The following is a 27,324-nucleotide window of genomic DNA, read 5'->3' as shown; positions in this document are numbered from 1 at the left end:
TGGGGGAAAGGTGCGACTGCACTGCACTGCCCGCCTGCATGGGAGCATCAATACACACACACATTCTCTCTATCTCATTCAATAAGCTTTATTGGCATGACGTTTCATATGTGTTGCCAAAGCACTATTGCAATTTATGACAGTGAAAATCATGAAGTACACTTAAGTTTTTTTCTTTGATAGGCCTTTAAATACATTTATTTTTTAATTTATTTAATTTTTTCTTAAAAATGTATGTAGGAGTAAATAAAAGGGCAGAGTGTGATCTGTGTTGAGATGAACTATATGTTGTTGTGTTGGTTGTCTCTTAGGCTGTGACATGCACTGACATAACTCTCTCCAACCCAATACACACATGAACAAGTAGTAAGTAAAATATTACAATACAGTGTTGGGGAGTAGTGAACTACATATTATTAACTAGTAGTTTAACTACATTTCAGTGGCTTGCTAGTAGTTCAACCACATTCATATTTGTGATTCAAGTAGTTAAATTACTTTTTTGGCCATATTTTTATGTAGTTAACTACTAAAACAAACATTTTTGAGCCATAAGGGGAGGGGAATGATTTTTGTTATTATTTTTATTTTACCATTGCTTCTCTTCTGTAATTGAACCCCTTCAACCACAATTAGTCATAAATATTAATTGCTGATATTTATTAACAAATGTTCAGAGAAGTTACCTGGCTAACAGAGGGCGGTGTGGTGGTGCAGTGGTTAGCTTTGTGGCCTCACAAGCAGAGGGTTTCTGGTTTAAACCCTGGGGTGGGGGAGCCCCTCTTGCATGTTCTCCCCAGGTCAGTGTGTATTTTCTCAGGGTACTCCGGCTTCCTCCCACAGTCCAAAGACATGCAGGTTAATTGGTGACTCTAAATTGCCCATGAATGTGAGCCTGAATGGTTGTCTGTCTTTATGTATCACCCCTGTGACAATCTGGCGGCCTATCCAGGGTGTGCCCACCGCTCGCCCAGTGTCAGCTGGGATAGGCTCCAGCCCCCCTGCGACCCCCAACAGGATAAGTGGTAACAGAAAATAGAATGAATGACTAACTGAGTAATCCTGCCTGGTGTCATACCCCCATCTGGACTCTAGTTTCTGGAAAGCAGCTGTCTGACTGATGAACATTGTATACAAAACCAAAGCTGACACTCCTGTAACTTTCCCAAGAATACTTTGTTTGTTTTGTTTTTGTTTGGTTTACATATGAGCTGTGAACAGGGGGGTGGGGGGGCTTACATGCATCCAGGCCCAGGGGCTCACTTTGTCATAATCCACCCATGGTTAGAACTACTTTTTCTAAGTAGGTTTAGTTAACCAAACTAGATTTCTCCTCTATTGTGTAGCTTTGCTGTGGTTCAGCTTCTTCCATTGTGAAGTAATTGGTAGCTGTAAGCTATGCTTTTAAAGTAGCTTCCTCAACACTGTTATTATAATACATATAATAACTGTAAGTCATTGTTTTAATCATTTGTTTACAGCGATTTGCTTTTCTGTCTTTATTACTCTGTGGAATAGTGATAAACTGTAATTGAACAGTGAAGCAGGCCACTGTGGAAAAAAGTAATCTACTGAAGTAATAAGACTACAATGCAAAAATACAAGTAAAAAAATGTTGATATTAGCAGAAAAATGTGCTTTAAGTACGGGATATTCCCTCTGAGATGTAGTGGAGTGGAGGTGTAAAGTAGTATGAAATGAAAATACTCAAGTACCTAACATTTTCTCCGAACTTGAGTAGATATACTTAGTTACTCTCCACCTCTGAGGCTACAATATATACTGTACAGTGTGTTTAAAGGTGAGTAATGTGAAAATCATTTGTTGTATTTTTTCCTTATACTCTGAATTATACACACTGTACTTACATTGTACTACATGCTCAGGTCATACTGTACAGTCATGCCTATGATGCTAATTACAATTTGCTTCATTTCTCACCATATGAAAAAAACTGTGACTGTAAAATACAGCACTATTTCCTGTTAGAGGCAGTGTGTCAAAATAACTATTACGCACATCTAGGCTGTAAAGATGTGACTTCCAGGCAAACATAAACCAGTTTATGTGCCAACAGTAGATACTTTTACAGCATTAAAAGGTCAGTGGTAACCTGTGATGGAGGAGTAGGCTATAAAAATCAGCACTTCTTTCAGGAACTCCAGGCCATTTTTCTCGTTCTCAGATGAGAGTCTACCATTATGCAACTGTGTCACCTCCTCTATAGCGCTCAAAGAAGTAGTTTGTATTTATTTTGTAATTTTATTTAATTTTAAATCAGTTTTGGTTTATTTTTATAGGTATATAATCTGTCTGAACCTAACAATGTTTGATTGAAATGTGTGTCACTGTGACTGAGGATCCAGTTACTGACACCAGTATGAAATAACCTTTACTGGTCTCTTTGTTTGTATAACACACAGAGAGTCAGTCAGAGGGGGCAGCAGCATTACCTGTTGTTTCAGGGAAGTGAACACTAGAGGGCGATATAGGTCAGATAATGGGATTGCCTGTATGACCCCTCTGAGTCTTGATCTCTAGCGGCCCCTGGTGCATGAATGTAGGTATTACATGAAAATGTTTAGAGCCGCCACCATCCTTCTTCCTTAAAGGCTTCTGTCACTGTTTCACTGCAGGTCATCAGACCACCTTCTGGAGTTTTATATGAGTTTTTAAATGAATAAGGGAACTGAGAGGAACAAAACAGAGGCTAAAGTTAGATTAATGTTGGCACTTTGTTTCAGGTGTCTTTATGTCTGTGTGCTATGATTATCACACATTTGGAAATTGGAATGTTTCGTGGCTCAAAGTTTCAAAATCTATAACATTTTCCACAGTAACATCATCATCATCACCACCATCATCATCACTATCACCAAATGAACTGAGAAAAAGTAAAAGTACTCATTCTGTAGAAAAATGTCCCCTGTGACTGTTATTGATAAGATTATATGATAAGATTCTTAATACTGAATCATCAATGTCCGGTTGTTTAGTTTACAAACTAAACCTAGCGGTCGGGCCCCTCCAGTGTGTCATAAGATAAATCTGAGGGGTTATGAGACAATTAGTGGGAGAGGAAAGAATAAAAAGCAAAGTTAATACAGAGAAATTTGTAAATATTTTTATTTTTATTTAATATTATTTGTAATTATTTTTATTTTTGTGTCTTTACTCTTTGTGTTCTGTGAAAAGTTTAAAGTTTAGAGGGTAAATGTATCTTTCATGCTAACATCTGAAATGTGACGAGGAGCCCCAACAAGACAGTTTTTTTTATAAGGGGCCACAAGCCAAAAAGGTTGTCTACCAATAATTTTTCACAAGCTGTTTATCTGGAAACCAGGAAAGAAGCTATATACCATGCAATATTCCTTCTGAAGTTTAGTGGGGTAGAAGTTTAAAGTAACATATACCGTAAATACTGAAGTAAGGTGCGAGTACCTCAAAAATATTCTTTAGTACAGTATTTGAGTAAATGTGTTCAGTTACTTTCCCACCACCGGTCACTGTGTATTTCATAGATAAACTATGACTGTGAAAAAGAGAACACACCAGCATGTCACAGAAAAAAATAATTAAACAGAAAACAAAGACATCACATCTGCTCGAGGGAACATTTGTCTCCCAACAGTAGCACTTTGTCACTTATTCAGCTTTTTGACAAAAACTAAGACTCCATTACAACAAAAGGAAGGATGCTGCTTTACTACACAGACTGTGCTACATTACATGTCACAGACATTCATTAAAATTGCTGCAACATGCTTTAGTTAGCTTTATTTGTGTGCAAGTTTTGCAGAGAGTAATTCCAAGTTCACAAAATAAAACTTAAGTATTCCCAGTGATGCAATGTAACGCTACTTGTACAGGAGACAGTAGATATAGATATAGAAATACAGCAGTCAACCCTGTCTTCTGCAGTTCCCATCCACATCACACCTCATGTCCTCTCTTATAATACACCTGGAAAAGAATCTTTTGACATGCTTGATCTGTCCCTGGAATCTTCTGCAGATGTATCCAGGCATCCAGCATTCACTGCAGCCAAGCAGGACATCTTATCATGTGGCAGGAGGTCATAAACCTTCCACCTCCATGAGGAAAATAATTTCTCTCTGGGGTTGAGAAATGGAGAGTAAGGTGAGGGAAAAATGACACCATCCTGGGAAGAGCTGTAAACCACTCTGTGACTGGTAGAGAGCGATGAGACGCCACATCGTCCTATACAAATGAAAAATGCCCCTTTTCCTCACCTGGTACAAAATCTTTTGTAGAATAGGTGTAGATTTCAGGGGGATACAGGGGACATGCTCCCCTTAATATTTAGAGCGTGTGCACCCCCCACTAATAAAACATGTAGTAGTAAGGGGAGGTCTTTTATTTTGACATAATTTAAGACATTTACACCATAAGCTGAAGCAGAAAAGCACAAATTGCTGCATAAAAATTCACCAGAACGGAAGAAATTTAGTGTCTGATGATGAAAATGTTCTGTCCCAGGACCCCCAGACCTCCTGTTTCAGATACTGAAAGGAAACCTTTACTTTTGGGAGGTCATCAAATAAGGCATTTAGTGTTGTGCGTCCCACTGACAAGTTTATGCTTTTTTTTTTTTTTATGCATTCTGTTTTGTTTACATGACATCTATTGCACGTCTGTCCACCATGTTTTTTGGGGGGAGAAGTTTTTCCTTATCGGCTGTTAAGCTTTCTGAGGCTAATTGTGATTTGTAATATTGGACTTTATAGATCAAATTGATATTGAAATTGAATTAAAATTACTATTTGTACAGCCCATTTAAGCACAGTGTGTGTATGTGGGCTACAATAAACTTTGACTTGACTAATCTGTACAGCACTTTGGGTTGCCTTTGGTTATGAAATGTGCTATTAAAATAAATTTGCCCTGCTGTTTAACATTTCTTTTAGATGTAGATGTAGCAGAATTTGGCAAACTGCAGTAGATTGTATAGTTATATTGTGTTATGTTTGGGTTTGAATGTAAATTTGACAGGTTTTTTTACATGTAAGACTGTGCCAAATGGAGTGTAAATACACTTTCAATGGATTTTGAAAGTTGCCATTCAATGCACTTTGTATCAAAGCATGCAGTATCCCTGCAGAAACAACAGGTTACATGTGTTTTAGTCCATTGGGCAGACTTTATGATACATTTTGATCCCCTAAAACATCTTAAATATTTATCATCATGTCTCCTCATACACCTGCCGTTTATAATTAACTCTCCAGCTTACATTTTAATGGCCTGTCCTTTTCAGAGGGCCTGCTCTGAATAAAAACAAAAACATGTCTTTGGACGGAACTCGCTCACAGCCCTGACAGCAGCAGTCTCCTCCCCCTCAAGTGGATGTGAAGAAGAGCACCCTCCGGTCTGTCTGACATACAGGAAGAAGTTGAATAAGTCTCAAAACACACAGCGCTGTCTCCTAAATCGCCACCAGTTTGTCTCTTCTGCACTTCGACTTTTTTTTCCTCCTTTCACTGAATCGACTTGGTGAAATGTAGAGGCGGAAGAATGAAGGTGAATCTGGGGACTGCTGCTGAACTGGAGGCGCTGTAACGTGTGGATTACTTCACCCGAGGAGAAGAAGCACCAGTCGTGTCTAAATGGAGAAACTGGAACAAATGTGAAAAGGCATATTGAGTAAAACATGTCAGAGCACAGATCCAGCTTTCTTCACATTGGAGACATTGTGTCTCTTTACGCGGAGGGCTCGGTGAATGGCTTCATCAGTACTTTGGGGTATGTTCCTCCTGTGTGCCTCTTTACTTTCTGCTCTCTCACAGGACTCCACATGGATTAAATCCGCATATCTTTACTACTTTCACTTTACATCTGACACCACTTTATCTCTCTCTTCATCTGTATGCGATCACTTGAAACTGAAGTGAAAAGTTAAAGTGCGACTTGTGGCCAAGGCCTGTCAGCGCGCAAACTGCAGCTTCTCAGGAAATTCTTCACGTTTACGCAAATGTAACAGGAATGCAAAGCAGCGTGTTACCCAGGTAGACCAGGGCTAATGCTTACCAGCGGGTCTGTTTCAGCTGTGAGCCCCAAACTGGGGTGCGGGGACCCAGAGGGGGGCGTGAGGAGGTGTCAGGGGGGTCCTGAGCAGAATGATGGTGCATCATCAGTATGTTATCATTCACTTGGAGTTAGAATAAAGAGACATTTACAGATATTTGGATTCTGTCTGTGAGTTTAGTGACCCTACAGATCTTTGGCATTCTCTCCTCTGATAATCCTTTATGTCGTCTATATTTTTTACTTGAGTAAAGGAGTAAAAGATTTCTATGTTTAGTGTAAGGTGTTCTTGTTGTCTTCCATGTTGTGTAATATACTACAGAGGCCAAGCTTGATTTGGAGTGCTCTGGAGCGTCCTCTCAGATTCAGTCATTAGACCAGGGGTAGACAACCTGCAGATCTGAGGCCCCTTCCCAGTGGCTTTCATGTGGCTTTGACAACAAAATGTAATTATGGAAAACATGGTGCAGTGGTTAGCATTGTCACCTCACAGCAAGAGGGTTCCTGGTTCAAACCCAGGGTGGGCGGTTCGAAGAGTTTGCATGTTCTCCCAGTGTCTGCGTGGGTTTTCTCCCACAGTCCAAACACATGCAGGCCAGGTTATTTGGTAAATTGCCTATAGGTGTGAATGTGAGCGTGAATGATTGTCTGTCTCTATGTGTCAGCCCTGTGATAGTCTGGTGACATGTCCAGGGTGTTCCCTGCCTCTTGCCCAATGTCAGCTGGGATAGACTCTAATTAATGTATCATTGTTGTAGGCCTAAAGAACTGTGTAGACTATGCACCAAATTTAAAGAAAGTTGTAACATTTTGTCCACTAAAATGTGCGACATTTGTCTGCAGTCTGGTGCCTTTTCCTCTAAATTTTGCCGAACCATAGTAGCGTTGGCAAGTCTAAAGTCTCCCTAGCTAGGCCAGCTATGGACTCCAAATCCTAAAAAGGAAACGTCTAGAGGAAAAAAGAGAATTTAATAGTGCGTGAACAGATTTGCTTGCTTTCACTGCCAACACTGCAGAGTTAAAGTTCCAAATAATCATGAATAGTCCACCGCAGAGTATACACCTAGTGGTAAATCATACTAATGAGTGCTCATTTAGACCTATCAGAGATGTTAATGGGCTAATTTAGACTAAATAGGCTGTGTTGCTTTTATTCAAAGGCTCAGCAGCTCCAGACAAATGTTTTTAAATTGTTAACAGTTCAAAGTAGTATGGTAAAGTTTGCCAACCCCTGCAGTAGGCTATCACTTTAAGCATTGGTTACCAACCAGGGGGACGGAGCCAATTTAATGGGTCATAAAATAAATCTGAGGGCCCACAAGATAAGTTTTGTCAGACCTTTTATCAGTCTTGCGTTTTTGTGCAATACTCTGTCATCTCTTATAATCGCCGACTGGTCATAAACATATTCAGGTAATCATAAAGGTTTGCATCACGCTGCTTCATTTCCACTACAAAGAGTTTGGGACCTGCTTTGAATATGTCTTAGCTCATACTGTCAGTTGTCAGTCTGATATTTGAGGCTGTGTGTAGGTGTAATGGAAACTGCTTTTCAGTTTGTCATTCTTCACACAGCAGTGCAAAAACTGCCACCAGCAGTTTGTCTGCCCGTAGTTCCCCCTGAGCTGAAAGCTACAGCGCAAGGTGAAATGCCCCGGCGGTTCCAGGTGCACTCTGGCCTCTGAGCCTGCACAACAAGCGAGGAAAGATCGACTGGCCCTGAGGAATGAACGCGCCCCACCCACCTCCTCTCCCTTTTCCTCACTCTGTTTCTCTTTCTCTCTCTTTCCCTTTTCTCCCTTAAGTTCCTCTTACAGACAGAAACGTCACAACAGCTGGAATATTCTCTATGTTAAAGCCTCTTCTTTAAAGCCCTGTGCTGTGGAGGATCAAAGCAATCACAGATCTTGGAGCAAACGTCAGCTAAAACATGTTAGCACCTTGACTTACAACCTGTTTGTGTTCCCTGCCTCACTATCTGCAGCAGTGCACACAACCAACCTGAATTCTTTTGCTGCAAAGCTCAAATGTAAAGGCCTGTGCCAATGCAAATGTAAGCAGCAGCCGCCGCAGCAGTAGCACGCACAGGGGCTGTAAATTTCAAAAAGCAAAAGTGCACAGCGGCGATTGTTCACAGCTCTTGTTGTTGTGAAGCAAAGCAGTGAAACTCTTATCAGCGATTCAATAACTCATGTAGTTTGACAGGAGCACTGAACATTTTATCAAAGGCAGGCTGTGCTGTGCCAGAGCTCACCAAGGCCCGGAGAGAAAGAGCGACAGACCCTGCAGGAACCTCCCTGAGCCACAGCCCCTGTGAGCACAATATAACCTCGGCTACACAAGGCTGCTCATGTCCTTGTTTGCTTTGGATAACATAAAATCCTCACACACCTTACATTGCAAACACTCCCTGATCCAGATCCATTAGTGACCTTGACTCCTTGGATTTTGGGCCTTGACACATTTTTAATTATCAGAACAGTTCATTGTGGAGATCCATAATAATCCTCTTACTTGAGTCATATGTATCGGGGTTATCTAAGTGTTTTTGTATGTAATTGTTTTCCTATTGATTCATGTGTTCCACACAAAGGGAAATAATGACATGATACATTTACTGAGGAAGCGTGTGACGCAATTAAATTACTGTGCAGCTTTATCAGCACGTTGGGACATGCAATAACAGGCACTGGTTATAAAATCTTTTACTTTTCTTAAGGATGAGTCATTCCTCTGTCGCCTTTACTTTTTCCTATAGAAAAGACTGAGCAGAACAAACTTATCAAACCTGCTGCTCTGCATTTTCATGCTGTATTTTCTCTGCGTTGTTGTCTCAATCCGCTCAAGACAAGCAAAGCAGCTAAAATTAGCTACTCTGTGTCCAGCCTGGTATCACTGGTTCATGTTTAACCCAGTTAGAGAGCAAACTCTCGCACTGGCTGGGAGAGTCAGGCACCGTCAAAGCCTCTCTGTTTGAACTACGGCCCGGCTCTCTGCGGACTTAAGGTTACTTATTTATGAGCTAGAGGGACTTTTCCAGCGAACCTTCCTGTTTAGCCATTTAGCACTTGATTCTGCTTCCTGTTGGGCTCTATTGTGTCTCATTTAGATGTAACTGTGATACGGAGCCGGAGGAAATAATACACGGCCTGTGGATTGACACTGATCAAGAACCGTGGCATAAATAGGAAATGGCTCAGCTCACTTAGGCAGGGCTGCCAGCTTTGTATGAATTGGAGGAATTGTGCATTGCATTATGTTTCTCCTCAGTGGACGGGATGAATGGATGTGCTTGTGCAACTCGGCCTGTGGTGCAAATGGGATTAAGGGAATGGGATGATACAGAGTCTTTGATATAGCCGGTGTTAGAGAGTTTATTCCAGCAGGTTGAAGTCAGGGCTGGGCAGTATATCAATATTTGATATCCTGATATGACACTGGATGTTGTCATAGATTTCAGACTTTATAATAACATAGGTACATTACAATAAGAGTCAACCCTACAATATTGTCATAATATCAGATATCAAGGTATTTGGTCAAATATTTCATGATATTTGATTTTCTCCATATCACCCAGCCCTACTTTGAAATTACAACATATCTCTGGTATAAAGTCATATATGACTGTAAAACTGCAAACAACCTACAAACTCTGTGTGTCCTGAACTGCACACATGAAAACCTCCTCAAACACTGTGACCCTTGCCCTTAGAGAACTTTTTTTAATGCATGAAATAAACCTAGCTCTCAACTGAAGAACACTTTTACACCAGATTATCTCACATTTGGTTCATCATATTGAGCCTGGTCTTGATTTTAGTTACTCCAGGACTAAGCTTGTGAAGATTTTCCATCATCCAGGTCATGGTAATCTTAATTGCTATATTGTAGTTCAGTTCTGGACTGAAGAAACCTCTTGGATGACAGATGAAACATCTTCAAGAAACTCAAGCAAGTCCAGTTGCCTACGATATAGCACTTAAGAATTCCAGGACTAAGTGAAGTCTTAAATAACACTTTAAAATCAGGTGTAACTTCAGATTTGTGGATTTTTGTTTGTTTAAAACATCACCAGTCTAGTTCAAGAATTTAGTTCAATACTTTCTCTCATGTGCAGAAAAGTTTATTTAACGACTGCAGCCAGACCTGTATTTGAGTCACAAGACAGAAAGATACCCCCATTCCCCTCCTCCCTCAGGCCCCTAGTGACTTTGATGTTTTAGGTATTCTTTTGGTAAACCTGTTCTTTCTTCCATCTTGGTTGTTTTGCCTGCTTTCACTCCTCCAAATTCACTAAATAATGGACTGTCTGCCATTCCAGCTTTTGTAAGCACCCTTACCCTCAGTGTTGCTAGGTGGCTGAAATTGAACTTTGTTAAGGCTGTAGTTGGTAACTTTTATAAAAAAAAATGACTTTTGTCATATTGCTGAAACAGCTAAACAGTACACTAAAATATGTTCCTGAAAACATTTAAGGGAAATGGCCACTTTAGAATGAAAATACAGACAGTAGGGACGTTGGTGGCTTAGTGGGTAAAGCAGGCGCCCCATGTACAAGGCTGTTGCCGCAACGGCCCGGGTTCGAGTCCAGCCTGTGGCCCTTTGCTGCATGTCACTCCCTCTCTCTCTCTCCCTCTTTCACACTTACCTGTCCTGTCCATTAAAGGCAAAATGCCCCAAAAAAAATATCTTTAAAAAAAAGAAAATACAGACAGTACTTACTGACCCTCATGCCGACAAGAAGTCCAGTGTAGTTTTTAATCCACAAAACTCGTTCGGGGTATCGGAGGATAACACTTCAAATGCATGGAACCCACATTTTGAAAATGTGATAAAACTCAGCTAATGCATTTCAAAAACGTCACAACAGCTCGTCCAAGTGCCAAGCTGGTCTCGCGCGAGTTGCCATGTAAACACAGCAAACCTGCAGGGCAGGCTAACTGACCACGGTGAGAAATGATGCTATACAAGTGGAGTAAATTGCATCTTTTCAAGTCAACTTTGCATGCCGCGGCTTCAGGGCGCTTGGATTACGACGGACGAGCTGTTCTGACGTTTTTTTGAAATGCATTAGCACAGTTTTATTACATTTTCAAAATGTGGGTTCCATGCACTTCAAGTGTAGCTGTTATTCCGGCTAGCTGTTATCCTCCGATACCCTGAACGAGTTTTGTAGATTAAAAATCTACAATGGACTTCTTGTTGGCATGAAGGTGAGTAAGTACTGTCTGTATTTTCATTCTAAAGTGGCCACTTCCTTTAAGGCGAGAAATAGGCAATGCAGTAACAGAATCTTGATTCATATTTGATTAACGCTGCCAAGTCTGACCACAAGCCATGATTGACATCTGCGTTAGAGACTCCTCGGCTCTGGTTGGGTGTTTTCAGTAAACTGTGGTTGATTGTGGCAAATGCCATCAGAGGCAGTAGGAAGAGGAGGAGGGACTTTTATCAGTGATTATCTGTCTCATATACTATTTTCAGAATATAGTGACAGTGTCAGCAAATATGACGCAAAGTTATTTTCATAAAAGTTGCCAACTGTAGCTTTAACTTCTTGTTTTTGCAGGAAGCCATTTTAAGCCAGGGTTGAATATTCTAAAGACCTACTCCTTTGAACCATCCAATGACAAGACAAACTTCATGTCGTCAAATATTGCTCATCTTCACCGGTCCCACTGATGCATAATGTGATGTGACAGATGAATACATGCTTTCATGAATGTGGTAAATTAGTCTATTTAAATGAATACTAACCATGTGCACACAGCGTTTATGTAATGCTCTTGTGCAACGTTATTTCATGCCTGTCAGCTAGTCTAGATATCTGTCATCAGCTTCACAAGTCTAACTGACTGTCTGATAAATGTGTGTATTACAATAACCCACTCTGCATCACTAATCCTATCAATGACACATCTGTCATGTGTGAAATAGTAAGTAACTAGCAAATAAAAAGTTAGGATGTGGGAAACACGGCAGTTATCGACTGGATGACACCCCTCGAATGTCATCTAATCAACCCTGCGCAGAAACCACATGGTTTCCTCTGGTGGCAGCAGCCCATTGCAGTCAATGCATGCTTTAGTAACCAAGAGTAGAGTTTGCACTTACTGAGAAGCTCCTTAATGATCAGTATAATGTTCACTCTCAAAGCGTCATTGTACACACCACATTGATGTCTGGTTTTGTTACATGTAATTAGATATTCTTTCCATGCATCCATGTAAAGCTGCAGAAACCTGGTTGTCATTCTACCCTGGTTCATCTGTCTCAATACAAAGTAGACTGAGCAGATCCCCCCTGTTGGGCTGGAAAGTGGAGATCAAAGTGATGTTAAATTAGATGAGCTCCATCCATAAATGTTCAGAGCATCAATCCAGGTACTGGGAGAGCTCTCAGGAGATGGGTGTGATGGTGAACAGAGCCGTCAGTCTTTCTTGTGTTGCCAGCTGAGCTTTTCATCCTGCAGGTGGCCAATCCGCTGTAGAGCCAGTGTGGTTTTGAACTGAATATTCAAATGATGGGTTATAATAGCAGTCTGAGGCTCTTCTTTGCAGATTTGCATTTGACTGGGATCACACTTAGGCTACAGTGTGTGGCTGTTGTTTTTAAGGCGAGTGATTTACTGGTCAATTTGCATAAAGGTTAAAGTTTGAAGAAATGATGGTGATTTTGTCCTCCTCTCTGCAGGCTTGTCGATGACAGGTGTGTCGTCCAGCCTGATGCTGGCGACCTGGCCAACCCGCCCAAAAAGTTCAGAGGTATGTGGGAATATACAAGTCGCACCAGTTCGTGTTTACATACACAAACACACACACACACACACACACACACACACACACACACACACACACACACACACACACAGGCTGACCAGATCCTTTGCGCTCTGTGTTGTTTAAAACAACATTGTGGTTTTAGAGGAGCTTGTATGTGTTTAAGTGACTCCACAGGCCGCTGGTGGGTAAGTAAGCATTAACCTCAAAAATGCTGTCTCACCACATAAAGACCCTGCAGTGGCACTTAACCAGACTCACAGAGAGTGACTCCTGTGTGCTCTTCCTCTGCAGATTGCCTCTTCAAGGTGTGTCCCATGAACAGATACTCGGCCCAGAAGCAATTCTGGAAGGCCAAACAAGGAAAACAAGGGAACAACAACACACAGGGAGACCTGTTTAAGAAGTTACAGGTAGAGCCTCTATTTAAAGATCACTATCTGCATCTAGATCTCTATTGTCATTTGCATGACAGAGCTTTAGTAAATCTCTGTCTCGTCACTCAGGATGCGGCGGAACTGGAGCAGAAGCAGAACGAGTCCGAGAACAAGAAGCTGCTCGGAGAAGTTGTGAAATACAGTAATGTCATCCAGGTACAGCCCGTCTCTTCAGCAAACACCTGCGGCGTCGGATTGTCCTCACACAAGAGCTTTGTTTTGGTTTCCTTGTTTACAAAGGCTGTGTTACTGTAACTCAACCCCCCGATACCTCAGGCAATTTTGTTAAAGTCCTCAATGGTGGTATTTGGTTTTACTCATTGATAGACTCTTGTTTTGAGGGTGAATTGAGAAAAGCCACAACATATTTAACTGCTATTAAAAAAACTGCTCAAGGCAGTCTCCACTGATCGTTTAGTAAAAAGGCCTTTTTCAATGAGCAGTTTATTAGAGCTGACTTAAAACACTGATATAATTTAGCCCCTGTTTGTTAAATGGAATAGGAAGTTTATTTTATAGTTTATTTTCTCTTACTTTTGTACAGCCGTAGAAAGTAACTAAGTACGTTAACTTGGTACTCTAAAATAGGATACTTTATCACAGTTCACCCCAAAATAAAATTACATATTTTCCCCTTACCTGTAGTGCTATTTATCAATCTAGATTGTTTTGGTGTGAGTTGCCGAATGTTGAACATTTCAAATGTAGAGATGCCTGCCCTCTCTCAAATATAATGGAATCAGAAGTTACTCAGCTTGTGGTGCTGAAAGCCCCACAAACTACATTTGAAAAACTCCACAGTAATGTCTCTTTCCAGAAATTATGACCCAGTTACTCAAAATAATCAACAGACCTTGTGAACAGTTTCATGTAGGACCTTTTTTCTACTGTAAATAGCTGTATCACTGTGCAGAAGGAAGTGTGCATCTACTCATTGATGGGAGGATTGTGCTTATGACAGCACGAGATGTAACTATTAATGGCGTCCTCCTCAGCTGGGCTCTTAACGTCAGCTAGCTCAGAGGTGCTAGGTGAGCTAGCAGTAGCAGCACACTTCCTTCTGCACTGTTATACGGTTGGCAGTTGTAGTTGAGTAATATTTGAGAGAAGGCAGACATCTCTGTGGCTGATATCTCCAACACTCGGCAACTCACACCCAAACAATCTAGACTGATAAACAGCCCTACAGGTAAGAGGAAAAATATGTATTTTTGATTTAGGGCTGAACCGTCCCTTTAACCTTTGGACCATTGGTTGGACAAAACATATATTGTGAAGGTGTCACTTTGGGCTCCAGGTAATTGTGATAGGAATTTTCTGAAATTTTAAAAACCAGACAGTCAGTTATTCGAGTGAGATAATCAAGAGATGAATTGATAATTAAAACTGGAAGGGCATTCAAAGAGCGCAGACCTCTGCCAAGGCCAAACGCCTCACACTGTTAATGAAAGTGAAAATTAATTTGTGCATCCACCCTGTAATTTGGATCCACTCCAAAATTTAGTGGGTTATTCCTTGGCCCATGCTATGACCTTCCCCCAAGTTTCATGGAAATTGGGCCAGTAGGTTTTCCGTAATCCTGCTGACAAACAGCACCGAAAACATGACCTCCTGGCGGAGGTAATAATTGAATTATTTAATATAAATATGATAGTCTAACACAGTGGTTCCCAGCTGGTGGGTCGCGGTCCAATTGTGGGTTGAGGATCCACTCTGAATGGACCACAAGTGACTCACAGACATGTCAAGCTTGTCAAGAACACAATTTATTTTTATGCACAGTGAATTTTCGGCAAAGAGTTTTTATTCTGAAGTGTTATTTCCTGCTGTAGTGTGACTTAAAAATGGACAGCTATTTAACAGAGACGGCAAACTAGCTCAAGAACATGGCCAAGCACAAGTATGACGCTGAATGTATTAAACTGTGTGGACCTTGAACTAATGACTAAGGAGAAATTGAACTGTGACTGTTTGACCAGTTGGGAACCACTGGTCAAACAGTCACAGAGGCATTTTCTGCATTAAGTACCTTTTATACACCAACTAAATTTTCCTACACTTGCATACTTTTACTAAAGTAAAACTTTAAATGTAAGACTTTTACTCTTAATGAAGTATTTTTTATAGTGTGATATGAGTACCTCTGGTTAAGAATATCAATACTTGCTCTACCACTGTGCTCGTAGTATCCAAACACTCTGACTCTTCTGTCTCAGCTCCTGCACATTAAGAGTAACAAGTACCTGACGGTGAACAAGCGTCTCCCTGCTTTGCTTGAGAAGAATGCCATGCGGGTTTCTTTGGACCCGGCCGGGAACGAAGGCTCCTGGTTCTACATTCAGCCCTTCTGGAAGCTCCGCAGCGAAGGAGATAATGTAGGTCTCACTCCACATTTCTATAGACACAAAGCACTGTACAAAAACGTGTCATTGCTCTCTGTTACGAGTACAGCAGATGTCCGACTTTGTCATCTGTCAGTTCATTGTTCGTCGTGTCCCAGTAACCTTTCTGATTTTGTCCTTCCCCCTTTGGCTTTAGCATCCTATGGTTAAAGGTATTGCTCTTGATTGTGCATGGTGTTTGTGCATTACTAGGTCAGACACAGAGTATGATGTAAAAAGCATGGATACACCAGCCTTTCAGTTGCATGTTAGTCTCTTAGGTTGAGCTTTTAAAGCATCCAGCCGGTTGTTATCTTCTATCTACTGTTTGTCACTGATGCTGCTTCATTGTATTTGAAATGTTTTTACGTATTCCAGCGCAGCGTTGGAATAAGTGTGACGAGCCACCCGTTACTGGAGCCACAGTGCGCTTGTGTGTGGCTGGATAACATGAGATACTGCGTACAGTCTATTAGATTGGGTTAGAGAGCATGTATTGTGCAAGCGATGATACAATGACAGGCAGTGTACTTTCCAGTCACTATACCTCTGTATGCTGCATTCATGTCCACTCACCACGGTATGAATAAACTTGTTTGCTGTGAACAGCTCATGTGAGGCAGCCTGTTGCTGATGCACATAGCACCCTTTTCCTTAGATAAGGGGATGTTTGCAGACTTTAGACGAGCCCCTTGCATGGACACACTCCTACTTCCTGTTTAATCCATTTGAACACGTCTGGAAGTTTATCACCCTGTGTCTCCACCTGTGCTGGGATGTGACTGTCTGTAATTGGGTTCAAGGTGGTGGTCGGAGACAAGGTGGTGCTGATGCCAGTGAACGCAGGGCAGCCTCTTCATGCCAGTAACATCGAGCTGCTGGACAACCCTGGCTGCAAAGAGGTGGGACTAATTCATCCGTATTGTTTTTATCAGTGCTGAAACACGCGGCTGTTCTCAGATACCTGTCCTGTAGCTTGTCTTCAAGCTTTAGTTTATCTAATAGTCTTTAATGAAATACTGTATCATCTTAGTCCTTTTAAAACTGCATTTTTGAAGGATTTTAAAGACTATATGTGGCTTGTGTATGATAAGAATCATAATTTGGTGTTGTGTGTGCCCCTTCCTCTCTGACTCTCTTGCTCCACGCTGCAGGTTAATGCTGTTAACTGTAACACCAGCTGGAAGGTCACCTTGTTCATGAAGTTTAGCGACTACAGGGAAGACGTGCTGAAGGGGGTATGTTGTGTGACCACTTTTAGGTCTGTTTTTTTTAAAAGACGCCACAGAGTAAACTAATTTATTTAGACACTCAGGAAGTGACCTGCTGGCCATCATCATCATCATCTCTTTCATTATTTTACTTTTTCTGTGGATTAAACACAAAAACGTTATTATTGTAGCCTGAACTGTAAAGCAGGGGTCTTTAACATTTTTCAGGCCAGGGACCCCTTAGCTGAAAAAGAGCTACTACATATATTGTATAAAACTGAGTTGCACTTTAGGTAATTCTCCAAATATTTCCAGGTCTTCTCTTGTCTGTGCTTGCCTGTTTCTACTAAGTCAGCAGCGCTTGTAGCATAATTAGGTGTGTTAGCTTCACCCTCTGTATTTCAGCTGGTCGTTTCTGAGGTGGACAGTGTGTTAGAGTCTCTTGCTCACAAGGTTACAAAACAATTCATTGTGGCTCAGAGCAGTGTCCTTATACTTGACATAATATTACAGCTAATTGGCCAGTATGTGAATATATGAAAATATGAACATAATTGCATAAGGATTCATGGGTAACAGCTAGTCATTAATGTTATGTAAATAGGTTTTGAATAGGGCGATTTATTTTCACTAATAGTATGTTGGATTCAGGCTGTAAAGGAGTTGATTATCAATTATTTACATATACAATAAACCTGAAAAAAAGATAATTAATTAGTGAAACTAGCAGAAATTAAATATTCAAGTTGTCCCAGGGCTGAGGTCTGCAAGTCTTCAAGTCGTTCAGCCACTGTGTGTTTAATGACTCTGTCACAGGAGATCATTCATTTGATTTTAGATCTGCCTCCTCAGTGCATCTATTTCTCACAACTGCATGTAGTTTGCATGACCTCAGAGCAAACAGCACGCACTTATCTTGCAGCAGTATCATGTTCTATTTGCGTCCTCTGTCAGGGAGACGTGGTGAGGCTGTTCCACGCCGAGCAGGAGAAGTTTCTGACCTGTGACGAGTACAAGAAGCAGCAGCATGTCTTTCTCAGGACCACACTGCGACAGTCTGCCACCTCCGCCACCAGCTCCAAGGCTCTCTGGGAGATCGAGGTGAAACACAAACAGGAAATAACAACGTGTCGCTTTAATTTTAGGCACATCATTGATGCTGATTCAATAGAATCATTGTTTTTAGAAAGAAGTCGTGTTCATTTATCATGTTCTGGGGACTTTTTGGTCTGAGTGCAATTTATAGACATAATGAAATTGAAAAATATGTGTTGCCCCTTTAATAACAACCAGTCATACATCAACAAAATAAAGGACTCTGCTAAAGCGAGTTGAATCATAAACTTTGCGCAGCTCAGTTTAACCAAACATAAATCAACAATTTGTGTTTTTAAGCACTTAAATTTACAGTTTTGTCATAATTAGGCTCCATTTTCTCGCACATTCAGACCATAATTTCCCCTTCGATGACACATACTGTCTGCCTGTCTGCCACTTTAACCTTTTAGCTCTTTGTAATCCACTGTCTATTGTACTAGATGTTCCTCTTTATCAGCCTGCGCTAAGTCGAAGTTCCTGTTGTCCCTCTGCCTTTTGTGCCAGAAGTGCTTATGTTACCATATCAGTTGTTGACATGTTGTTGCGCCAGTATGACAAACACAAATTCCTGTTGCACTTGGCACATAGGGTGACTCATTCTGACTCACTCTGACTCTGCAGTGATAGGCTAAACTGCAGCTCATTTGGTGTGTGAAATATTCTCACTTTCAATAACCACTCCAAATAAAATAAGTCATCCTCCGGCTGCTTTTGAATCGGTCCTATCCCACGAGGAGCGGTGCTGTCTGCTAAACAAAACCAGACAATAAATGAGCAGCGTTGTACAGTAATATCCATAGAGACATAAACTGAACACTGTGAACAATGTTGAGAAAGTCCCTCTGCACTGTATCAGACCAGCTGGAGGCAGACTGACACTTAAACACGTACTTGCAGGAGACAGAAAACATCCTAAACGATGGACAGAAACTGATGCTCCTTCTTATGTTGTGGTTCTATGCCAGGTTGTGCACTATGACCCCTGTAGAGGCGGAGCCGGCCAGTGGAACAGTCTCTTCCGCTTCAAGCACCTGGCGACTGGGAATTACCTCGCAGCTGAGGTGAGTTTGACTTCTAACCCTTTGTCATTCAAGATTCAAGATTACTTTGTCCCTAATGGAATCTGTCTTGGATGTAAAGTCTGCCACATAAAAATACACATAGTACGCCCCTCTTGTCTGGAGTTTAGGAGATTCACTGATAGGATGAAAGAGTTTTTATGCATATTCAGGTATCTCCTCCTGTATTTAATTGGAACTCTATAGCATCAAACTGATGGGTGCAGTACGTACTCTGAATACAGGGTACGGGAGGGGTCTGCCATCATTGGTGTAGAATCGTACCTGTCTCATTTTGTGCATTCTGCTGTTGGGATATAATTTGTTCCATTTCTCGAATTAGTCTGTGACTGTAAAAGTTAAATTCTCCATTTGACGAATCTGCTCTGTTGTTGCTATCCATGAATTCAGTTTGGGTGTTACTGGACTTTTCTACATCCTTGACACCTGCTTCATGGCTTCCACACACTTCATTCTGATGTATCTGTCCACATGATTTAACTCCAAGTATGTTTTCTATCTGTAAGGGTTCTTTAAAATCAGGTATGAATTGTATTGTTTTCTTAACCTCGTCCCAAAAGGGCGTTAAGACTGAGCAGAGGAAAGAGGTATGAGTATAGGTTGCTGTTAGTTCTCCACTTCCTCTCCAGCAGTTAGTTCTCGCTTAGGGGTAGTGTGTCCCATATTTATTCGGGGATAGAAAATATCTCAAGCAAACTCTCTCCAATATTTGGAATGTGTGATATTAAATTTTTCTCCTACCCCCATCACTTTCATTGCTGCATGGACTTTGTGATTTTACCTGAAATCACCTTCAAGCCTTTGTAATGCCTCCATCTAATTTTGTAGCTGTGAATCATTGTGTTTAATTCCTCAGTACTTTTGGAAAGTATCTTTTGTCTGCATCACATTTTTTCCACACTGACAGCATCTACTTTGCAGTGTCTGAATAAGCACAGTTGAAGGGGATTGTAGGTGATGTGCTGTAGGTGGCAGTATTCCCATTGATATGGCCACTATCACCCATCTGCTGTTGAACAGTATGCATTTTAGGGTGATGGGGATGATATTGACAGGATTATCATCAGATTGTTTTTTATATTTTAGGTGACTGACTGTCAGTTTCTCCGCAGGTGAACCCTGAATTCAAAGACAACACGGTGGAGCCCAAAGGAGAGGTGAGTCAGTCAAACAAGCATATTTAGCTGCAGAGTCACATACAGCTCAGACCTCAGGCTGGCTGCGACCAAGAGGTTACTCTAAGGTAACATTTTAAAAGAGACAGCATAGTTGGTGAACATGAGAGCAATTACAATGAGTGCCTTTACATGGACATGAATAACAGTTTTGATTTGGCTTTTGGAGCATCACGTTTATGTGTGTTTGAGCATGTAAACCCTATATCCTGTCTATGAGAAACCCAAATATGCTAGCTGGAGTACTCCAAAGACACTGGGAAAATGAAAACCCGATTTCTTTGTGCTCAGGCTAACACCATATTCCGAAAATGATCATAACCTCAGCCTCATAAATTATTCATGTCCGTGTAATTGCACTCACTGTTTAAACGGCAACAGCGATCATCTCAGCAGTTACATCTTGTCTGTCCAACTTTGGGCCCTTCTCTGTCTCCTTATCCTTTGGTTATGCAATACCGCCGATTCTCTTACACTCACACACAAAGTCTGAATCTATATCTAGACATTTCTTTCAGCTCTCAGCTACCTTGCACATTTGTATTCTGGCAGAGCGAGAAACACGCACACAAACTCTCTCAGCCTCACACACTTTCTCATGCACATGCTGAATTTCAGACACACAGGGGGCTCCTTACATAACGTCTGGGTGTGGGGGTGCCCTGCGAGAGGGGATGGAGGGGAGGCAGACGTGCTGTCTGCTCTGCTCCACTCGCCTGTGCTAAGCTGGTGGGGTGAGTCACCAGCAGGGGGGGGGGGGGGGTTGGTGTGGGAGAAGGAGGAGGGGGAGAGGAGTGGGAGGATAGAGAAGCTGAGGCGTGGAAGCAGCTCTGGGGAGCTTCCCATTGACATGCAGAGAACAGTGGGAGAAATTAACCCTCACCATTATGTGCTGCATCTGCACAGCGCAGACTGTACCAGCCTACGTACCGCAGTGTCTAACACACCACACAGAGAAGTCATGGCTCTATGGCTACATCTCTGTGTAATTTGATACCTCATTAGAGTAAGAAGCTGTGACAGTATAGTTTGGCTCACATCCGTCTGCCCTTAATTATAGATTTTATCAACAGTTTTGCTCACTTATCAGTATTTATGTGAGTGTGTGTGGAAAGATATGGCAGCTTGGCACAAAACATGTCTGAGATCAGAATCGCATAGACCCACTAATACTCAACATTACGATTCAATTAATTTATATGATTTTTTTTTTTTTTTTTTAGAATGTAGCAAGACATATATATGATATATGTGAAATATAAAGTGTGTGAGTGCAGTTTAAAATTGTGGCTGCAGGACGTGAAGGTCAGAGGAGGTGTTGTCCTGCTGTGTGCACTGCTGTTGGCACTTAACTATTTATCAGTCTGTGGACGTAGAAGTAACTGAGTAGGTTATTGTTACACTTATTGTTACAGTATCCCGCGTAGTTATCATGTTTAATGTCGCAGCATAAGACAAATATTTGGTTGTTGCAGCTATGTAAATGTTTGTATTTTATTTTTTTTCTCTATCTTTTTTAGTAGAGATGGAATTATTCTTAATTACTATAAATATCTATTAGTGTGCAGATTATCTTCCTGATTAATAAATTAATTATTTTGTCTATAAAATATCAGAAAATGGTGGAAAAAATATCGTAATTACCCATTTCCCAGTGTGACTATATTGCTTCTTTTTAGTTCAAAAACCAAATTTGAAAAAATGGCAGCAAATCAGCACATTTAAGAAGCTGAAACCATTAAATATTTGACATTTTTGCTTGAAAATAGATTCAATGATTTATTAACAGCATTGCAGGTTAATTTTCTGTTGATTTACTTATCAATTAATTGACTAATTGTATCAACATTTTGAGTTTTGTGATGGTTAATAAACAAAATAGGCAGTTTGAAGCAGGTTCAGATGCTTGTTTGGTTCAGACCCCAGCATAAATCATATTATTATCATTTTTATATTCCTGAAATCAAAACTCATATCACAGTGTCTCAAAAAAATGTTTGCAATATGATTTTTTTGCACTCCTGCAGCCCTAATTTGGACTGCACATAGAAAGGACATGTACTGTATAAAATTTGTAGACAAGATAAAATCCACTGTCTGAGTACTGATAAACGATCTCACTGTCTGTGTTGTAAAACTTTTATATTGCAGACGTTAATTTCTACTTCTTCTCTGTGTCTGTGTCTGTGTGTGTTTGTGTGCTGCAGAATGAGACAGATACTTTGTTCTCCAAGAGGAAGCATCAAGCGGCAGAGAAGATTGCTTTCACGCTGGTTTCTGTTCCCCATGGGAATGACATTGCCTCTCTGTTTGAGCTGGACGCCACCACTCTGCAGCGGGCCGACTGTCTCGTGCCCAGGTCAGTCGGCCGCAGGGGGGCAACAGTCACAACAACAAGTTACATCTGCTTCAGTGTTATCCACAGGGGGCATTTTGCACCAGAGTTCACAGCGCAGAGCACAGCCGTTATTGTCAGAAAATCTGCCATTAGGATGAAATACTATCACTTAATTTGAATCCAAACCATCTGCTTTTATGATTTTTTTCTGAGTAAGTGTCATTTAGTTGTTGGTATGAGAGCAATTTGAAATGAACTGACACTTGTTGCTTGATAATTTCCCAAATGAGTGGAACTTAAATAGAATCTAATGGAAGTTCCTCATTCAGTTGGCATAATTATTGTACACATATTTTATAACAAGACTAAGAGTCTACAGCCGTGCTAGCTGCCCCGTGAGGCTGTACTCAGGCCCAGCAGTGCTTTGAGCTAAATGCTAATGTTAGCATGTTAACATGTTCACCACAATGCTAACATGCTGTTGGTTAGCAGGTATAATGTTTGGCATATTCATAAAGAGTGGTGCAATAATGACTCCCAAAACCTGGAAATGAGTTAGCATTTTAGCACATCAGGTTCCCTCGTCTGGAAGTCAATGTTTTTTTTGAATGGGGTTTTTGGTTAGATGCCTGCAATACGGTCTGTGGTTAACACAAGCTTGAGAGACTTTAAAGTTTTGCTCTACAACATAAAATTTGTTATTAGTTATTAGTAAATACTCCATTAATGAACTTTGAAGCTTTTAAGTGGCTTAATAAAGGTGTTTGTGAACAAGTGGCTAAATGAAACTACAGAACGTCAACATGCCCAACACGTCTTTACAGACTTGTTGTGGTGGTGACGTTGAATCATGAGTCCGTTGTGTAGTTCATGTATAGCTTAATGTTAGCTTTGTTTGCCACAGAGCTTATTTTCTCCAATAATCCAAAATCCAATGAAAAAATCCCATTGACGTTTCGATGAGGGAACTAGGGCGATGCTAACTTCTGTGCCCACTTACAAAAAAAACCCGTCATCCCTGCAGCACTGTACGGTATTAATTTAGCCTGTTAGCATGCTAACATTTGCTAAATCATACTAAAAACAAGGAACAGCCAAGCCTGATGGGAATTAGACATTTTGCAGGTATTTGGTCATAAACTGAAGTTTAGGCGACACGACATTAGATGAATCATCAGGAGATCACTTATATTACTACAATTCACCCAAAGGGGGACATGAGTGTCTGAACCAAATGCTATTGCAATCCATCCCATAGTTGTCAAGGTCAAAAACTGAAAAGTTAACTTCACGGTGGTGCTTGAGGAAAAGTCAGGGAATCACTTAAGTCAGCAGGGTTTATCCTCCTTGGGCCATGAATGTCTGCAGTTGCTAAGATATTTTCATCTGTATCAAAAACCTGGACCAAACAACAGGCTGACATTGCCATCCTTTTAGCCACGCTAGCAGCTAATTGACTTACCAGTGGATACTTTTGAGTTCAACACAGCAGCAAGAATATAATCAACAAAAATCATATGTGGCCTAAATGACTCTTCCCATCCCTCCTCAGAAACTCCTATGTGAGACTTAGGCATCTGTGCACCAACACCTGGGTGACGAGCACCAATGTCCCCATTGATGCAGAGGAGGAGCGTCCGGTTATGCTTAAGGTCTACACACACCCACACAAACCCACAAATACATTCACAAGTAAAACAAACATGATTGCATTGTTTTGAAATGTATTTTGGCTGTCACAATAGATTGGCACCTGTCCCACTAAAGAGGACAAAGAGGCTTTTGCCATCGTGTCTGTTCCCCTGTCGGAGGTCAGAGACTTGGACTTTGCCAACGATGCCAGCAAGGTCCTGGAGTCCACTGTGAGGAAGCTTCAGTACGGCAACATCGCTCAGAACGAGAGGAGGTACAGATGCACGAGCATGATGACACAGGTGACACAAGGTGGTGTGCATATTTTATTTTATTTCATATGTTTTTGTTTGCTTTCATATATATTTCAGGTTTGTGACTAAGCTCCTGGAGGACCTGGTTTTCTTTGTGTGCGTGGTACCAAACAATGGCCAGGATGTTCTGTCTGTGGTCACCTCCACACCCAACCGAGAGAGGCAGAAACTCATGAGAGAACAAAACATTCTTGCCCAGGTCAGCATGAGAACACACACACACACACACACACACATACACACACAAAAATAACCACAGATTCACAGACAGTCTCAAGAAGTGTTTTTATTAAAGTGTTCTCTCACTATAGTCTGTTAATGCTCGATTGGTTCTTCATCATTGTTTGTTGGTTTCTGTTCCCTCAGATCTTTGGCATCCTGAAGGCTCCATTTACAGATCAGGGTGACGGTCCGATGCTAAAGTTGGAAGATTTGGGAGACCAGCGCTACGCTCACTTCAAGTACATGTTGAGACTCTGCTACAGGGTGCTACGCCACTCCCAGCAGGACTATCGCAAGAACCAGGCATGTTTCCGCCTTTTACACAAGTCTATTGTTGAGAATCCATTCAGTTTCTTATCAGGCTCATTAACATGTTCATTAATATCACAGGGATGTGGGAAAGTGTCGGCATAGATAGATGGCTTTTGACTGGGAGCTTATCAGTTTAGATTCTGCCAGACTGTCTGGAAAAATCTTTGCAGGGACCACAGCTGCGTTAATGACGCCCTTAATCAAGAAACTTAAGTACTGCTCAGACAGTTTTTGAATCCATTATTGGTTGAGCAGAAAACAAATTATGACAACTTGTGTGAGCTCCTAATCGTTTAATCGTTTTTTCTCATGAATGAAAAAATTTAATCTAAAAGGAATAAACTGCCCCGGCTCTCAGCTCAATACACTCAAGACTTTTGCTGGTACAGTCTTCATAGGTTGGGTACAACCAGCAGCTTTGTTACCTATTAGCTAGTTAGCTATTAAGCTAACTTTAGCAAGATACTCCAGCAAAAATGGTCCCACTGAGTGACTCAGGACTTTACTGTTTCAACTGTTGTCCTGAAATTATGTCACAGATCAAAATTTGTGTGGTTTTATGTAAGGCTAGATATTTAAGCAATATCACACGAGAGGGAGTGATGTTGTACTGTGATATTGTCACGGCTGTGATTCGGTCATAGGCACGAGGCCGCAGGCCGAGTGCCGAAGACAATTTATACAACAGTTCAACAGTTAAATAAGCAAGGCTGATTAAGAAATGTTGAAAAATGAGGACAAAATAGATAATTTAAGCATTTTATTTGTCTTCCGCCAACAAAAATAGTTCCCTCAGGACTCCGCTGTCACCGTTGCTATGTAACGCAGACATGGTGCACCAGGCACTTACTCTTTATACACATTTATCTGCACATTTCCATTAATTGTGCAGCCGGTGAAATAAGTCTCTGGTGACTGCATGGTGGACTGTCGCTTCACAGGCGCAGCCGACTCTGCCTTCTGATCTGACAGTATGTTGCTTTTCTCCAAGTCATTGAGCTCCGCTGATGAAACACTGACAAACCTGGATGTGTGCTCAGATGGATTCAGCTTCTCTTCTCCCTCATCTTCCTCTGATGACCATTCATAGTTCAATTCAAAACTTATTTTAGGAAATAAATCCATATTTTTGGCTGTTTGACAGTGGATGAATTAATTAGCCTACAACGCAACTGCTGACCTAACTGACACTAACCGTCAGTTTTGATTTGATTGTTGATTGTAATCAGCTGTGAGGCGGAGTGATACATACACAGTGAAATAACCGTGAGGTTGTACTCCAATATCATCACGGTTTTACTGTCTCTCCACCAATCAGATTGCAGGGCCGGAACTAACTGTTGTATAATGGTATTTGATACATTTAAGTTATCGATTGAAATAACTCAGTACTGAGTAGTGTCAGAACGTCTCCAGCCAAGCAATACCTTCATTCTATCCTTTTTTGCACAATCTTTTTTTGCGTCTGATCACGGACCGTCCCAACTCTCTGCTGGATCAGCAAACTTTATATTGCTGCCATCCCCTGAACCACTTCCTGGCAAACGGTCAATTCAGTGTCTGTCTCGTTGGCACAAGCTAACACAGCAGCAGCAGCTAACATCCAACACCGAGCTGTTAAACAGTCCCAACAAACTCACACCAACACTGAAATGGCTTGACTGTTGTTAAACCCATTAATAACTGTTCACTGTTAAGAACCGTTAAAGTAACATTAGCAATCAGTATGTTTACATGCACGCAGTAGTCGAGCTAAGTTCATAGCGCGGCTAATCAGTCAAGTCGGACTTCTCGTCTTGTTTGAGTATACATGCAGAACAGAAAATGGAATTTCTGACCAAGTACGTCTGACTCCGCCTCGATAGGCGGCGCAGTGTCCTTTTTAATATAGTGCGTATTGAACTAGTTCCGGTTGACCCGAAGAGGAAGCTAACGACGAATGAAGATGGCGTCCTCGTCCGTCGTCCAGAAGTGCGTCTTCTGCTTCCCGGTCGCCATGGTGTTTGTTTGTTTATTTGTTTTTCCGGGAGTTACTGCACTGCTATACTGAACTGCTGCTACGTCATCTCCTTCTTCTTCTGGGTGAAAGCAATTAATTACAATTAATGCATTTTATTCTGCTCTTGTAAACTATATACTATACTAACATATGCCTGATTCCATTTGAACGCAGCTTTAGTGGGACATTTGACTAGACCAGAGCCATCATTAATGTTATTAGTATCACTGTGATAAATTGTCAGCTGTGAGAAAAGGCCCACACAAACTTAAGAAACTTAAAAATGTATGGGGACATTT

General features: G+C 41.2%; 1 protein-coding gene across 2 annotated transcripts in view; it reads left to right on the top strand.

Annotated features, from left to right (window-relative positions):
- Positions 1-5,362: 5,362 nt before the first annotated feature.
- Positions 5,363-27,324, top strand: part of itpr2 (inositol 1,4,5-trisphosphate receptor, type 2) — a 78,785-nt gene continuing 56,823 nt past the window's right edge. For both annotated transcript variants that reach the window (XM_050072760.1, XM_050072759.1), the window contains exons 1-15: positions 5,363-5,763; positions 12,742-12,812; positions 13,122-13,240; positions 13,334-13,420; positions 15,481-15,639; positions 16,449-16,547; positions 16,800-16,883; positions 17,811-17,957; positions 18,920-19,015; positions 20,146-20,190; positions 22,416-22,567; positions 24,099-24,198; positions 24,292-24,452; positions 24,550-24,691; positions 24,859-25,017. In XM_050072760.1, coding sequence (XP_049928717.1) covers positions 5,672-5,763; positions 12,742-12,812; positions 13,122-13,240; positions 13,334-13,420; positions 15,481-15,639; positions 16,449-16,547; positions 16,800-16,883; positions 17,811-17,957; positions 18,920-19,015; positions 20,146-20,190; positions 22,416-22,567; positions 24,099-24,198; positions 24,292-24,452; positions 24,550-24,691; positions 24,859-25,017 — 1,713 coding nt within the window. In that variant the 5' untranslated portion in view covers positions 5,363-5,671. The remainder of the gene's footprint in view (positions 5,764-12,741; positions 12,813-13,121; positions 13,241-13,333; positions 13,421-15,480; positions 15,640-16,448; positions 16,548-16,799; positions 16,884-17,810; positions 17,958-18,919; positions 19,016-20,145; positions 20,191-22,415; positions 22,568-24,098; positions 24,199-24,291; positions 24,453-24,549; positions 24,692-24,858; positions 25,018-27,324) is intronic.

This window comes from Epinephelus moara, chromosome 20 (genome assembly GCF_006386435.1).
Source record: "Epinephelus moara isolate mb chromosome 20, YSFRI_EMoa_1.0, whole genome shotgun sequence".
In the NCBI taxonomy this organism is placed as follows: domain Eukaryota; kingdom Metazoa; phylum Chordata; class Actinopteri; order Perciformes; family Serranidae; genus Epinephelus; species Epinephelus moara.
Note: the sequence above shows the minus strand (reverse complement) of the source record. Positions and strands in the feature narration are given on the sequence as shown.